Source organism: Typopeltis vanoorti, chromosome 9, assembly GCF_054136105.1.
Source record: "Typopeltis vanoorti isolate ZY-2024b chromosome 9, IOZ_Tvanoo_1.0, whole genome shotgun sequence".
NCBI classification, from domain to species: Eukaryota; Metazoa; Arthropoda; class Arachnida; order Uropygi; family Thelyphonidae; genus Typopeltis; species Typopeltis vanoorti.
In genome coordinates, this window is record NC_143557.1 from 44,294,738 (window position 1) to 44,312,202 (window position 17,465).

The 17,465-nt window shown below is 35.2% G+C and overlaps 1 protein-coding gene across 1 annotated transcript in view; it reads left to right on the top strand.

The window, feature by feature from the left end:
* Positions 1-17,465, top strand: part of nonC (serine/threonine-protein kinase Smg1) — a 1,124,353-nt gene that overhangs the window by 1,073,694 nt on the left and 33,194 nt on the right. The window contains exon 70 of the mRNA XM_090398044.1: positions 13,652-13,758. Within this exon, the coding sequence (XP_090254170.1) occupies positions 13,652-13,758 (107 nt within the window). The remainder of the gene's footprint in view (positions 1-13,651; positions 13,759-17,465) is intronic.

Below are 17,465 nucleotides of genomic sequence, written 5' to 3' on the forward strand. Positions count from 1 at the left end.
CTAGATTTTATGGCCTTCCAAAAATCCATAAGATTGACTATCCTCTTCGTCCCATAGTAGATTGTATTGATTCTCCTACTTACCGTATAGCCAAATATCTAGCTAAATTATTGAAATCTTACATTGGCAACTCTAATTCTTTTTTAAAAAACTCCTCAGATTTCTTAGAAAAATTAAAAAAATTAAAAAATGCTCATTACAACCTACAGATCTTATGGTAAGCTTTGATATAGAATCTTTATATACCAATGTACCTCTCAAGGAAACTTTAAAATTACTTGCTGACATCTTTCCTCAAGACATTATAAAACTATTCGATTTCGTAATATATTCTGGATATTTCATATGTCAAAATAAATTTTACAGCCAAGTAGAAGGAATGGCCATGGGAAGCCCTCTTTCTCCAGCTTTAGCCAACTTTTATTTAGAACATTTTGAAAAAGTCTTCTTCTCATCTATTTTCCCTCAACCATCTTTTTGGGTAAGATATATAGATGACATCTTTACTATTTGGCCTCACAGCAAAAACTCTTTACCTTCTTTTTTAAACAGTATTAATTCCTTGTATCATCGTATAAAGTTTACTATGGAAATAGAAGAAAACAACCAGTTATCTTTTTTAGACGTTCTCCTCATCCGGTCACCTTCAAATATTCTTACAACTACAATATACAGGAAACCAATGTTCACAGGTCATTATATTCTTAAAGAATCAGCCCATCATCCATATCAAAAAACAGGAATTATAAAATGCCTCATCAGAAGAGCCAAAACTAATTGTTCTACTTTTGATTATCTACAGAAAGAACTTTCTACTAACCAACAACACGTGAAACTCAATGGTTTTTCTGAAAAAAGTACTCTTCTTCTCACATCTTCTCAATTCTTATAATCCTCCACAAAACAACAAAGTTTCAATACGTCGAGTGCCTATTCCTTATATCTCCGTTATTTCAGAACCTATCGCAAGAATTTTAAAGAAATATGATTTAACAACTACATATTCACCTATTAACAAATTGTCTTCTCATTTTCCTTCTCCTAAAGACAAACGCTCAGCTTTATCTCTTCCTGGAGCTTATCAGATTCCTTGCAACTGTGATCTCTCCTATTTTGAACAGACTGGACGTTCTCTTGAAAAAAAATCCAAGAACATCAATCCTCCATTCTTCACAACAAACCTCAAAAGTCTGGATTGGCTCAACACGGGATTGAAACTGGCCACAGCATCTTTTGGTCCAGGACTCGCCTCTTACATAGATCCGGTTATAGGTTCAAACATTTGTTCAAGGAAAGTGTGGAGGCCTTGCTCCATCGTCCCTACCTGAATTGTAATGACTGTATATCTATATCAAAAATCTGGGAAAGTCTAATCAAGATTACTCTTTTTTTTTTTTTTCAATCATGTCTCTACTTCAAAATATTCCGTTTCATACTTAGTGATATAACATCACGTGGCGTGTTCTATTTTTAACGATCTATTTTTAGTATTCTAGCTTGTATTTTTTTAAACTTTTCTTGTAATACCACTGAAGATGGGTCTGCTATTTCCAGACCAAAATATTTGGTTAAATAAATATCTTTCTTGTGTTTACGTGAATATATCATTGAATATGAGAATTACAGAGGAATTTCTCTTCAGAGTGTTCCTGGAAAGATTTATGCAAGTATTCTTGAGAAATGACTAAAAAAATTGTTGAGAAGCTTGGGGAAGAACTAGTTGGGGTCAGGCCAAAAAGAGGTTATCAAGATAAACAGTTGAGAAATCATGGGAATATAACAGGGATCCGTATTTAAGTTTTGTAGATCTAGAAAAGCATAGGACAAGTTGTTAAGAGCAAGCTGTTTCAAATGCACCTGTTATATTGGTATTAAACCTGATATCGAAATTGGAGATGTTAATCTCATCTCTTTACTTTATGCAGATGATGTTATACTCCCAAATAAATCCAGGACAATTCTGCAGGATTTCCTCACCAAATTGAATAACTGCTGTAATAATTTGGTAAGAAAATCAGCATTAAAAAGAAAGACAATGAAAATAGGCAGAACCATTGAAATCATCTTTACATCATAGTTCCTCCTATCTGATTGTTTTTTTCCTCTTTGAAATTCTCTCTTTTTGTTTTATATGGCAAAGAAAGAAAGAAAAAAAACTGCATTTCAAATGAATTTAAATGATGTAATTGACTGAAAAATAAAAAAATTATAACTTCATCATTGCATTCATAATATGCATCCTTGGAGAATGTACAGGATATTATGATAGTACTACATCAGAAGGTTATACAATTAACTTCCTTCTACAGTATTCTGGTAAATTAAACTGTTATCATTTAAGACTCCATTATTATCAGATCTTATATTTCAATCTGTTAAAGCTTTTCTTACTGTATCAATCCACCTAGATTTTGGTTTCCTCTGGGTACTTTTTCTGATACTTACTTTGCTAACTTTTCTACTCGCATTCTGTTTAAGTGACCATACTACCTGAAATTACTCTGCTAACACACTCTAGAATACTACCAATGTCAAGTACTTTGCTGATGTCCTCATTTTTAATATGATGTTGTCATTGATGCCATCTGTTTACTCTCCTAATCTGCATAATGGAAAGAGCTGAGATCAATGTCTCCCACTTTCTTTCATAATGTAATCCATATAGAACAATGGAGATAATGTGCATGCTTCCTTTTCTCACACCTGATTTAACATCAAACCATCTTTCTTTACTGCTTTCAATTTTAACTGCTGACACTCACATAGAGACTATGTATTGCACCACATATTACAGCATAACTAGATTTTTGAACATCTTTTCTGATGGCACTCTGTGATATGCTTTTTCCAGATTTACAAAACTTAAATATAGATCCTTCTTATATTTCCATGATTTCTCAACTTTTTGTCTTAAAATGAAAATATTATCCAGACACTTCTATTCAGCTTGAACTTAACATGTTCTTCTCCAAGCTTCCCTTCCACATTTTTTTTTTATTTTACCTTTTCCCAAATTAATATTATTAACATTTGACCTCCATGGAGTCAGAGACTCATCGTAGGAGGTCACACTATTGCACACAATGCTCATCCAGCCATGCCTTAAACTGATTCAATGTGTCTATGCCCACGACACGCTCAGGCGAAATACTAGCATAAATCTTACCAGGAACACTCAGTAAGGAAATCCCTCAGTAATTATTGAATGCATTATTATTTCCCCTTTTATAGATGGGTTCTATGAGAATTACTCCAATCATCTAGAATTCAAACCTCTGACCAGGCCTTCTGAATTCTACATCGTAGCCACTGTAAAGCTTTTGTGCCTCCTTGTTTTTCTATCTCAGGTATTGATATATACTCCTGATCGCATTCCTCTTAAATGTTTTCTACCACAGTATTGTCACTGCTTCTTTCACTTAGCTGTCTTTTAAAGTAATTACTTCAGCCATCTAGAATATCTTTATCTTCAGCTATCATGGCACCTTTATCATCTCTGATTCCTGTTACACTACTCTTTTCTCCATTTCTGACCTTTTTCATTAGCTTCCAGAACATTTTGCCACCAACCTGATATTTTCTATGTTCTTACCAAAGTTTTCCCATTACTTTTATTTAGCTATTGAAAGTTTATTTTTCACTTGGTTAGAGTATAATAAAATTAGTTTAATCCTTTATCCAAGTGTGAGCAAACAAAGTTTGCGCCTGAAGTATCTTCAGGACTAGGGTAAGGTGATACAACAACCCAGGGCAACTCGTTGCAAAGGTGGAGAAAGCTACCAACACTCCTATCTCAGTATCTCCTAAATGCAAAACACATCTCCATGCGGATATGTCTAATGTTATGCATTAAGGGAAGGGCCACTACCCAGACTAGTTTCGACCTTTATTGAGGTCTCTTCAGTGGGAGCCAGGCCCTAGTGGAGATACCAGGCAGAAGCATTAGCAGATCATCTCTACCTATAGGAGTTGCCATATGGTGTGCCACCCTTTTTTAATAAATTACTCTGGATTTAGAGAAAGATGTTGAAAGTTTATTTTTCACTTGGTTAGAGTATAATAAAATTAGTTTAATCCTTTATCCAAGTGTGAGCAAACAAAGTTTGCGCCTGAAGTATCTCCACCTTTGCAACGAGTTGCCCTGGGTTGTTGTATCACCTTACCCTAGTCCTGAAGATAAGATGTGTTTTGCATTTAGGAGATACTGAGATAGGAGTGTTGGTAGCTTTCTCCACCTTTGCAACGAGTTGCCCTGGGTTGTTGTATCACCTTACCCTAGTCCTGAAGATACTTCAGGCGCAAACTTTGTTTGCTCACACTTGGATAAAGGATTAAACTAATTTTATTATACTCTAACCAAGTGAAAAATAAACTTTCAACATCTTTCTCTAAATCCAGAGTAATTTATTAAAAAAGGGTGGCACACCATATGGCAACTCCTATAGGTAGAGATGATCTGCTAATGCTTCTGCCTGGTATCTCCACTAGGGCCTGGCTCCCACTGAAGAGACCTCAATAAAGGTCGAAACTAGTCTGGGTAGTGGCCCTTCCCTTAATGCATAACATTAGACATATCCGCATGGAGATGTGTTTTGCATTTAGGAGATACTGAGATAGGAGTGTTGGTAGCTTTCTCCACCTTTGCAACGAGTTGCCCTGGGTTGTTGTATCACCTTACCCTAGTCCTGAAGATACTTCAGGTGCAAACTTTGTTTGCTCACACTTGGATAAAGGATTAAACTAATTTTATTTTATTTAGCTAGTTGTACACTATGCTTTGCATTTTTCTCTATATTCTCTCAGAGCACATGCTGACTTACTTGCCAGGAACTTTTGATACACTTTCTTCTTTTGCTTGACTGCCTCTTTAACTTGTTGAGACCACCATGGAGTTTTTCTTTTCTTTCCCTGGCTAAATCATTCAATGTTTTCTTCAGGGTCTGCTAATGAATCCCCAAGGTTTGGTTCTTGTTTTCAAACTCTTTCATTTTTTTTTCTTGAATAATATTTTCATATTTCAGTCTATTCACCGCTAAGCTTTGATTCCATGTAAAATGTAATCACACACTTTTATTTTTTATTTTCAATATAACATTCAGTTACATCCTGTTCAGAACTGTTGATCACTTCTGATTTCAAATTTTCTATATATTCTTGTATCCTGAATTAGCAGGAAGATATCATTATCAATAATAACATAGTGAGAATTTTCTTATTTCTTTTCTTCTCTCCATGTAAATTTGTGAACACTTATGTTGAAACATGCTGTTAGTAATAACTAGTCCATATCCTGAACAGAAATATCCAGGAGGTATTCACCATTGTTATTAGCTCTGCACTTCTTTTTAAATTTTCCAAAAACATTTCTAGGTCTTGGGAAAATTTTGAGAGAAGTTTAAAGATGTTTAGGTCTCCCACAAGGACCAACGTTTTCTTTGTGTCAGCTGCTTTTTCTGATGCTTCAAAAACATCCTCCACTTTTCTTAGTAGAAATTTCTGTGGAACCATATGCATAAATAAACCTCATTATCCAGTTTCCCTTTCTGATATTTACCTGCATCACTCCACTTGATCTTGCCTACCATTCAAGATTATTATCTCGTATTTAGTGCTGAACTTTATGGCAACTCCTTCTTTTCCCTGAGTGTTATTACCTGAATATAACATCTTGTATTTGTTACTTAAAAAAATTACACCTGTTTTTGCCTTTTTTGTTAGTACTTATCCAGTCCTTCTGGTTCTATTTCTTTTCCATTAAGACTCTTATGTTGATGATGCCAGTCTTAAACTCTACTAATGCTGAGTTTAGATTTGTTCAAGTAGCTGACTTTTCATACATCACACCATGGTTCTCTGATGAAAACAACATGGGCCTTGTTTAACTAGACAATGCCCCAGCTAGTATGAAATTTTATCATTGTGTTATTTTGGTTAAAGCTAGTAAGAATACAGTTTGGTCATCGAAATCTTAAATTACAAGTCCATCCTCATTTGTCCGTTGGATACCTATTAACAGGGTGCCCACTTGAAGGTGAGGATTGGGCAGTAGGTCAGAAGTTATGTTGTTTATCTACATTCTTTAAAAGTTATGTGGAAGTCTTCTCCCAGTTATCTAGCTTTGACCTTAAGCATCCTATACACATCAGGAAAGTTTTTGCAAGCGTGTAAGATGTATATCTTGAGTCTTGCACATTCCAGCATTGGTGGTGAAGCTCAACTTACATATGCTCAGCAGACTTCACCAGTGCTGGAGGGCCTCAAGGCTCTGTCCTATCTCGTACTGTCTTTCTCTTGCATATAAATGACCTACTTACAATCACCACTTATCCTGTCTGCAACTTTATAGACAATAGCACTCTCTACTCATCCTACTCAGTTGTGGCATCCCAGGCTACGAGGTCGTCTACAATTGGTTCCTTAACACATTGATGTACATACTATCTTTTAATGGTACAAGGACAGTCTTGTCAAGTTCAATAACACGAAAGCATAGTTTTGCCTTTTCTCTTGCAAAAGAGATCTCATCTCGCCTACCCTTACTCTCCATAATACACATATCATCAGACAATATCAGATCTTGCTGCTTGGACTAACATTAACCTCAGTATGCAAAGAAATTGGCATTCTCTTTGTTGAAGATGCTATTTTAAACCCAACCAACTCTTAACTACAGTGGTATCTTGCTTATCTGATCGAACCCTCCAGTAATCCGAACTGCGGTTTGAAAGAGAAAAAAAAGTTTTATTATTTTGGTGCACTATTATTTTTATGTAATAATTATTACTTTAACTATTATTATTTATTTTATTATAATTACAGTACAGTATTTTTTTATACTGTCGATTGTACAGTTATATTGTAGGCCTATTTTGATTTATTGTGTGTTCATGTTTTCCTTTTTCTACTGTACAGTATGTACTGTATTGTTAGCATGAATCACTGAATTTGAAATCAAATCAGATGCTGAAATTATAAATATAATGCTACAGAATGAATTAGAAGATGATGATAAAGAACTCAAAGAAAAAAAAAGTAAAACATGAAGAGGCAGTTGACAGTTTTAATATGTGTATAGAATGGGCTAAGCAGAATGATACGCCATTCCACAAAATTTTATTGCTAATGCAGCTACAAGAAGAAGCATTCGAAAAAAGTTTACCTTCCAAGAAGCAAAAGAAAATCAGTGACTTTTTACAAAGAAATAAAAAAACTTTTTCTGTGTGTTATTTTGTGAAACTTTTTTGTGTGTTGTATACAACAAAGTGATATTTTTTACCCAAATTAAGTAATGTACTGAACTATGCAATTTTAATAAATCAGAATCCTCCACAATATAGGTACATACAAAACTAAATTTTTTACTAAAATAAACTTGTGTACTGTATTATTTTTTTAAGTTTTACATTACACTACAGTAGTTTTTTTTTTTTTATCAGTTACTTCATTTATTTACAGAATTAAATTGATGTGCCATTAGAATCTTATTATTTTTGTCTTAAACGCTAATTATTGTTGTCTCTTGGGGGAAAATTCGCTAATCCGAACGAGCATGGTTTTTATTAGTTTGGATTAGAGAGATACCATTTTATATACAAATCCCAAATCCACCCATGCTTAGAATATTGCTCATTCAACTTTTGGGGTGATGGTACTTCCATTAAAATTTTTGACACTGTCCAGAGGCGAACAATTAGGCTCATAGATGATTTCTCTCTTACAGATTCACTTCAATCTCTATTTTGCAGATGTAGTGTTTCAGCATTGCATTTGTTCTACAGGTACTTCCATGGTCTCTGCTCTAGTGAATAGGCAGCCATCATCCCTCCACTTTCTGTTGCACCTGTTAATACAAGAGCAATAGCTACCAGCATCCTTTTACTGTACAACTGCAAACATACTGACCCTGCTTCTTCCTCTTGTATATCATCCACATCTGTCCTCTGGAACAGCCTTGCTCATGAAAGATTCTCAAACTACGACATGCAGCTCTTCAAAAAAAAAAAAAAAAAACATTAATAAACTGCTCTCTCATCTGCACACAGCACTGATGTACTTATATCTCTCAACCTCTTGTGTATGCGATCAACATAAAATTAAAATTAAAAAAAAAAAAACTGACCCAAATTTCTTTTTCACTATAAGACTTGAAATGAAACTTGAATGTATTTATTTTAAGCTTGCAGTTAAATTGAAAAATAATGAGAGAAAGCAGCTTCACCATAACACCCAAGAGCTTTGGTTGCAGCAGCGGCTGGTTACGGACTGTATATTGTAGTTATAATTGGATTCAGATTGTCCCAGAATAGTGTTGCAGCAGTTTTGATTATTTTTATTCTTATATCCCATATCATTGTAGTAAATATGTTTATAGGATATTGGAAATAACTGCTATCCTCCACAAAATATTTTGGTGGTGAAGGATAGCAGTTGGATAGCCACTGTAATGTTTTTTTTTTTTTTTTTTTTTTTTTTTTTTTTTTTTTTTTCAATCCAAGTATGGTTACTAATATTTAATAATCTAATAAGTGATCTTACTTATATAAATAGAAAATTTAGGTAATACACATCATGATAATAAAGAATTTCATATAAAACTACTATTAGTATTATTTTTAACTCAAACTGGAAGATTCATTAGATTCATCACGAGATCTTGCCCCTTTTTACACACTGCATCTATCTAATCTCACCTTAAACCCTTCCACTCTTGGTGCATTCACTATGCACTCTGACATCTCTTTGCATACACCCACTATCCTCCATACAAAATGTTTTGTATAGAGAGTAGTGTATAGAGATAGCTAAGGGTTACTTAATTCATTTCAGAAATATTAAGCATGGAACTTCATCACACCACTGCAGGTGTCCAGTAAGTCAGATGGTGATCTTACACTGGGCACTAAAATTCATCTGTCACTTAAGCATTCATTAACATTCATACTTACAGCAGTGGGATATGAACCATGACCTATTGATTAGCGAGTGAAATCATTGTCTACTCAGTTGTTATTAATAAAGATATGTATTATTAACATCAAGCTTACTTAATACCTGAAATTAATCACGTCTATCAATGTTCAGTCTCTTCTTCAGTAGCCTTTGTTCTCATTCCTCCAGCATGAAATACAGTAATGAAATATTTATTCCTGCCACTGTTAGCTTACCATCATTTGCAATAACCAGAATAATTCTCCAGTACATAATCCTTTTTTTTTTATGCCAAATAACTGAACATGATAACTGAATAACCCTTGGTATTTGCTCTTCTCTTATTCTGCCATCTTCTTTTCATATTTTATTTTCTCCTTTTTTTACCACATATTTGTCACATTTTTTTATTCTACTTTATACTTCTCATGTTCTTGGTGACTATTTTTCCATTTATACCTCTTACACAACACTTTTTCCTCTGAAATTCTTGCCTTCCTAATCTTATTACATATGTATACTCTTATATATTTCGTTAATGATGTGTAAAGTGAATACATACCCATCCTGGTGTCATTAATGCACATGTTCAACAAGGGCCCAAAGACAAAATCTTGTGGTACACTGCTAATACTTTTCTCTTCATAGACTCAGTACCATCATACATCACTCTGATATACCTTATTGGTCAGTCACTCTCTAATCCACGTTCACAAGTTTATTTTGCAATCCTCATCCCTTTGTATTAGAGCCTCCACAGTCACATTAACAATGTCCTTTAGTGAAAAGACCTGGGTTCAGATGATCTTTAACAGGACTTTTCAGCTGAAGATGAATTAACAAGTATTATACAGAGATGGAATGGTTTTTCTGCCTGCAAAACAGATGCACACACACTGGCCAGAAGAACACATACTATTTATGGACACAGCAGTAATGCAGATAGGATTAACCACCCTATCATAAGCAGTAATCAAGTTTCTATGAAGCTAAGTGAGGATCCCTTTGAGTTTGTGCAACATTACAATTGTGGAATGCTGTAAAATTCCTTGGCAATCTGCTCGTGTTACTGAACATGAGCAGTTTGTCAAAGCAAGACCCACCTTGAACAAATCTATGTTGTCCTCTATAGACAATCCTAGTGTTCTTTACCCACCTTTGGATGCAATTCCTAACCAGTCTTTCTTGTATCTTGATGACCACACCACAAATAATTATCAAGCTATAATTCACTGCATTAGTCTTTGCTGCATCCTTTATAATAGAATATCTTGCTCCCCTTCCATTCATTGGGAATTTTACATGTGCCGAGACTCGAGTTGAACGACTAGATCAGGCACATTGCTTGCTATCACCACTTTCCTTCAGCACTTGTGCCAATATCTCATCCATACCAATATCAATAGCTGCTGTGTTTGAATCAAGCTCTTGTTACAACTTCAATACTTCTAACTCATCCACCTCTATTCTTCTGTCCATTTCCCTCCCAGCATCCAGAAAGCTAATAGGTCTGCCTGAAATATATACCTTACTAAAGTGATTACTTAACAACTCAGCTATTTTCTGTGTATCTAACTCTTTTCTGCCTTTATTCTATCCAGCAACAGAATTCTCTTGGATCTCTTTGGCTCTTCAGCTAACTTCTTTTCATAATCTGGTCTTTATAGTCCTGTAGAGTCTCATGATATTGGATTCCATATTCTCTTATATATTTCTTGCTTTATTCATCCATTTAACTCCTACATGTAGATTCCTTAAGTCACCCTTTTGACTGATTCTATGTATTGTTGATTCCTCTACTATGCAGTTTCTCATGCCAGGGCACTGTCTCAGGCTACCTCATCAATTTATTATAACCACGTGCCTTATATACCCCCTTCTTTGTCAAAGCTCTTGCATATGATATCACCTTTTGGATCAAAACTGCGTGATCACTCTGACTAGTTGGAAGCCTAATAGTCAACTCATTTACAGATGTTTTAATTATTCTCAGATGCTTTTACTAGATCCTTACCTGCCAAGAAATTATATCCTTGTTTGATCCTTTATCCTAGTGTAAGCAAACAAAGTTTGTGCATTAAGTATCTTCATTACTAGCTCTTTTTGTGTGTCTTATGCTCTCAATTTCTGCCACTCAATTTAATGCATTCGTCTTCACTTTTATGTACCTAGACACATATAATTTCCCAGACAATGCCCATGAACACTTTCTCAGAAAAACAATTTTTTTTCCAAATGTGTGATACACCACCCCTTCTTGCATGTCCAGATCCTTTTGACCATCAGAATTCCCTTACATCAACATATTGCTCTCCATTTCTCCTACACAGTCTGCTTACTGATTTATTTGCAATCACAGATCTCCTCCTACACCTCCTTGGCTTACTCCTGCCATACCATGGCAACAGTCTTTGCTCCTTTGCTCTTCTTTTTCATCTCACTCAACAACTCTTTCACATCCTTTCTTAAGTTATGCATTTGTCCTTCCAAAGTTATTCATTCCTTCTGACCAGCACAGTCATATGATCTATTTATTCTACTTGCTTTATCATATTGCTTCAGTCATGTATCAAATCTTTGCATCTTGGAAAAACACTTCTGTTGTTCACTTGTGCAGTATACCTGTGATCATGGAATTAACATATATCATCATATAATTTTTTGTCCTTTTCTGTTTTTTTGATTGTTCCTAGTTGATATGTTTCATCTCATTTCCTGCTGTTGCCAAGTGCTTTTCTACTCTCCAACTCTTGTGTTGTATTGTGCAACACTCATTGAGCCTCAAAATTTCCAACATCATGTTGAACTCTTTCCTATTGAACTCCAAAAGGAAATAAATAGGAGAGTTCAACTTGTCTGGAGTGAATTCAGAAAATTGAAAAACATTTTTCAAAACGATGATGTCCCACTCTGTTTAAAAAGGAAGACATTTAACCATTGCGAAACTTGGTCCCTAACAAGAGCACTGGCAAATAAATTAACAACAACTCAAAGAAAAATGGAGAGGTTGATGCTAGGCATCACATTAAAAGATAAGAAGGAAAACACCTGAATAAGAAGACAGACTCGCATCACTGACATCATTCTTCACCACAAGCGACTAAAATGGAAATGGGCCGTACATTTATCCAGAAGAGAAGATGAGCGATGGACCACCATACTTACGAAATGGATTCCTATATTTGTCCTTTTCCTACAACTATAGCTTGAGCGCCCTCCCCCCAGTTCTCATATCCATATTATCCAACTATGCTATGCTAGAAGAAGAAGGGAAATGAAACCGAGGATGTCTTAAAAGAAGGTGGAGTGATGAACTGTCAGAGTTTATTGGGGAAAGTTGTCAACCATTGCCAAGAGCAAAGAAAGGTGAAAGAACTGGAGGAGGCCTTTGTCCAGCAGTGGACAGAAAATGGCTGAAAAGAAGAAGTATACATGAAGAATTTTCAGGCTGGTTTGGGTTCATCCCAAATATGAGAACTGTGCTCTAAAATGGGTCAGATTTAAAATTTAGAAAGAGTTAGGAGTTGAGCAGGAGAGAGAAGTAATGTTTTAAACAAAAATAAAATAAAAATAAAATAACAGGTTTTTTTAGAGGCCGAGGAAACTGTTGTGTAATGTTTATGCCATGATAAGTTGGATGTGAAAGTCATAGAAGCAAAACTGAACTTGAAACATTTAGGGTTGGAACATTTAATTAATTAATAACCAAGTTACTTGGCCATGCCACTGAGTCTAGCATGTAAGGAGAAAATAGGAGTTAATCCTAATTCTGGCAATCAAAACATGTACATCATGATACTATCTATGGTGAAAATAGGAGTTAATCTTAATTCTGGCAATCAAAACATGTACATCATGATACTATCTATGGTGAAAATAGGAGTTAATCTTAATTCTGGCAATCAAAACATGTACATCATGATACTATCCACTGACTTTTACTGTTTGCATGTTGCTATTGATTTGTGTGATGCAGTAAGAATAGTCACTCATCACACAGCACACTTTTCCCCTCCCACTTCTATAGTACCTAATTGTCATGCTGCTGATATTACTGCTGTCTTCAGTGATCTCAGTGAGAGGAAGTTATGTGAATCTTCAGCTTTAGAACTCTATATATGAAAAAGTATGGTTCATCATCAACTGAGATTTAATCCTGCACTCTCCATGTTATATTTCTTTAGCAGGAAGTAGTTTCATGTTTGACACTATTCTGTGTTCTCCTTACCTACTGCAAGCCATGAGTAATTAAAAAAAAAAAAAAGCTGATGATATCTGAAATGGAGGCGTCTGACACTTTATGGCAGTCATGATCTTTTTTGAATATCATGATTTTGTCCTTTTCCTACAACTATAGCTTGAGCCCCCCCCCCCCCCCCAGTTTCTCATAGCCATATTACCCAACTATGCTATGCTAGAACATACCCTTAATATTACAGGCATCAGGATGAGGATGGTTTATAATAATTTAATGTTATGTAAAAGTGTGTATTGCATTTTGCTTAAAAAATTTTAGATAAATGCATTTCTTTATCCTTTATTTATGTTAAATTTAAAAAAATATGTTTTTTAATGACACTAAAAAAAATAATATCATATGTATTCACAGTGTAAAATTAGACTTTTGAAATAATCTGTAATTCTCTCTCCCTCTCAAATCAATGCTATTTTCATTTCTTGGTGAAAATTGTAATTAGAGATTTTGTCATTTGTTAATTTTTAGTCATCCAGGAACGAAATTCTTATGCTACAAGTGTATGGAAGAGAGTGAAGATGAAATTAGATGGAAGGGACCCAGATCCTAATAAAAGATCTACCATTGCAGAACAGGTGAATTTGATAAAGTTTATTATATAATATTCTGATATGCCAGTTACTATTAATTATGCCCACTTCTTTTTTAGACGTAATTTTCAACATTGATGCTCTGTAATTTTTAACAAGGATTTATAATATAATAATAATAATAATAAACTTTTGAAGACAAGCTCTACTTCAAGTCCTCAATGACAGTTTGCTTAAACTATTAAGGAATTAAAGCTTTTCTGGAGGCAACTGCTTCCATCTCATATCTCCTAAACTCTAGCACTCATCTTACTGTAATAAAAGTCCTGCAGTTGATTTTTGAGATGAGGTTTAAAACCCAAGTTTCTAAGAGGAAACCCTACTAGCCTGTGCCAAAGCTTGACTAACTTGAGAACTAGCCAGAGAAAGGTGTAAAAAAAGTTCCTCTAATTGGCATCTAGAATGATATTTCTTTGGTAGGTCACTGATAGAGAATTAGATGCCTTTTCTCACAGGGCCATACAGGTACCTAAGAAGGAATAATATTCTAATTCTTTCATAAAAATGTTTGAAATGTGTACATAGGATGGGTCTATGCCTCTCGTGGTTTTGGGGTTTATTGTCTCTTGCTAAAACTCAACCTGTCTATCACAAATTTTTAAAATATTATTTAATTTCTTTCCACAACTCATTCCGTTCCATAATTCAAGACAAACAAGAAGTGGATTGATTGTTAAATGAGCTCTTGATAGTATAATAACCTCTATTCAAAATAATGGAAACACTACTTTATTTCATATGCCCACCCATTCCCACTTTTGCGGGACAACCGAACATGGCTTCGTATGGACTTCTTTTAATTGCAGAATGATAGGCACGATTCTTCATGAATTGTACAAATCGTACAATTGTTAGTTTGGTTATCAGCCATCCAAGTAGTGAGCATGTTTTCAATGTCTTGATTCACTCGTTCTACACTTCCTTGACTTTGGCTATGTCTAGGTTGGCCATTAACCATTTTGATTTCTGGCCACAACTGTGTTACACATTCTAAGATTTTATTACAAAATTCACGTCCGTTATCAGAATGCAAAATACTTGGAGCACCAAAAAGGAGAAAAATATCAAGCAAGTTATAGGCTACTTCATCCGCCCGTTTTGATGTGAGCTGCTTCAATACAACAAATTTTGTTAAGTGGTCTTGGTATACGAGAAGAAACTTAAACTTTCCATCTGGTTGAGATTGGTAATCGATGAGATCCACTTGGCATCTGCTATTGAAATGCGATGAAATAATCGGCTTTACAACAATCCCTTTTTTCGCACTTTTTTGTTTTTGTTGACAAGGTTCGCATAAATCCAAAAACATTTTTATTTGGGCTTGGGTTATGTTTTTATAAAGTGTATTTAATTGCTTGATCATTCTGTCTCTTCCACCGTGGCCAATTGACAAATGAGTAGAATACAATATGTTAAACAATTCTTCAGCATGGACAAACTTTTTCACACTTTCTCGCGCATCGGACAACGGCTCAATGAGTTTTTCACAGCCTTGTACAGTTAACACATCATACCTTTGAATTATTCGATAATCTCGAGATGATTCTTTCTTCTTGGAAACTTTAATTCACTTTACATCTTCAATTATGGAATCATACTTTCGTTTTGTCATTAAAACACTATTATATTTTGAATCTTCGCTAAAGAGGTTTGCGAAGAATCTTTTCTTCATTTTACTCACTAATTCGGTGCTTGCTTGCATAATAGGAGCTAAATTTATCTGCTTTAAAAAAATCACGACACAAATTCACGCACTAACAGGCAGAAACGAATTTGAAAACAGAATTAGCTATGCTATGCACTAGCAGCCGACGCAAATTATGAGAAATAAAAACAACCAGCGATGACAAGACACTGGTGAAACGAAACTAAAAGTGGAGAGAGACGGGGGAGGGAGTAGGGAAAGGAAATAAGAGAAACAAACTTTTGAACTTTAACGATACGGAAGCCGTTAATGTGCACATTACCTAGGTAAAATGCGGAAAACTCTTGATTCTGCACGTTAATGGAGAAAATCAGTTAATCTGCAGATTAGCTAGGTAATGTGCACATTAACAGCTTTTGAGCTTTAGCAGTAACATATATGTGATGTACACTATTCCTCATTATACTATATATATATATCATGTTCTCCTTTAACACAATAGGCATTAAGTTGCTGATCTCAATGCAATTGTTGATACTTGACCTGAGAGCTTGACTAGTACATATGCAACTTGCTTTTTCCTTTTTTTTTTTTATATATAATTCTCGCTAACAAAATGCTGTAAACCAAATAGTACATTAGTACCATGAGTATGCCAAGGATCTTTAATATACAGGGTTAGCCTAAAAGAAATAGACACTTTAAAAGTTTTACAGGAAGAAGAGTTTTAATAGCATGGCTGAAATACTTACATGGTTTGAAGAGTACATCCTGAAGTTTACATGGGTAAGTTACAAGTGTTCTATGTGTGACCCTTTTTTAACACAACAAATATCAATGCGATAGTCCAGTTCTTCCCAAACACTTCTCAGCATGTCCATGTCAACAGTCCAGCAGCTACTGTGATGCATTGTTTAAGATGGTCCACACTTGTAGGGAGGGAAGGAACAAAAACTCTGTCCTTTATGTACCCCAATAAGAAGTAGTCACAGGGTGTTAAATCCAGACTTCTTGGTGGCCAACATGTAAGAGCCATGTTCTGGGCAGTTGAACGTCCAATCCAATGCTGAGGCAAATTTTCATCCAGGTAATTTCTAACTTCAAGGTGCCAGTGTGGCGGAGCACCATCTTGGGCAAATATGAAATTGTCATTGTCTTCTTGTATTTGAGGCATCAGCCACTCACATAACATGTCTAGGTAAAGTTATTCCATGCACTGTTTTTTCTCGGAAAAAGAATGGTCCATACGCCTTTTTATGGGATACAGCGCAAAAAAACGTTCACTTTGGGTGAATCCTGCACATGCTCCACTACAGCTCTCGGGTTTTCAGTTCCCCATATATGAATGTTGTGTTTGTTCACTGATTCGTGACCAAAAATTAGCCGGTCAAAGAAATCATCACTTTCTTCACTCCGTTGCTACATGTCCATACAGAATGAGTGACGGAGGATTTTGTCATTTTCACTGAGGTTCTGCAATAATTGCAACTGGTAAGGGAACATTCGTAAATGTTTATGCAAGATATTCCACACAGTCTTTTGTGGAACTAGAAGATCTAAACTTGCATGTGTTGTCGACTTCTTCTGGCTGCGAGTGTAAGTCTCATGAACACGAGTCAATGTTTCCTCGAATACAGGTGGTCTCCCAGGACTTTTCCCCTTTGCACAGACAACCAGTTTCCTTAAATTTCTTGCTCCAATCGTAGATTGACTGCCTTGTGGGTGGTTGTTTGCCATACCGTGTTGTAAAACGACGCTGCATGACAGTAACAGAATTTGTTTTTGCAAATTCAATCACGCAGAAAGCCTTCTCCACCTGGCTAGTGGCCATACTGCTTGACTTACGTCAAGGGCACTCACATGATGTTGACGTCACGAAGACAAATGAAAAGCAGAGGTCGTAAACTTGAGGGTTTTTTCTATAAAACAGTACTACATGCTTTCTGATGTAACAAACAAATTTCAACTTATAAAGTGCTTAAACTGTCTATTTCTTTTAGGCTAACCCTGTATTTATAATTTTATTTTATGATATAGTCTGAAACCT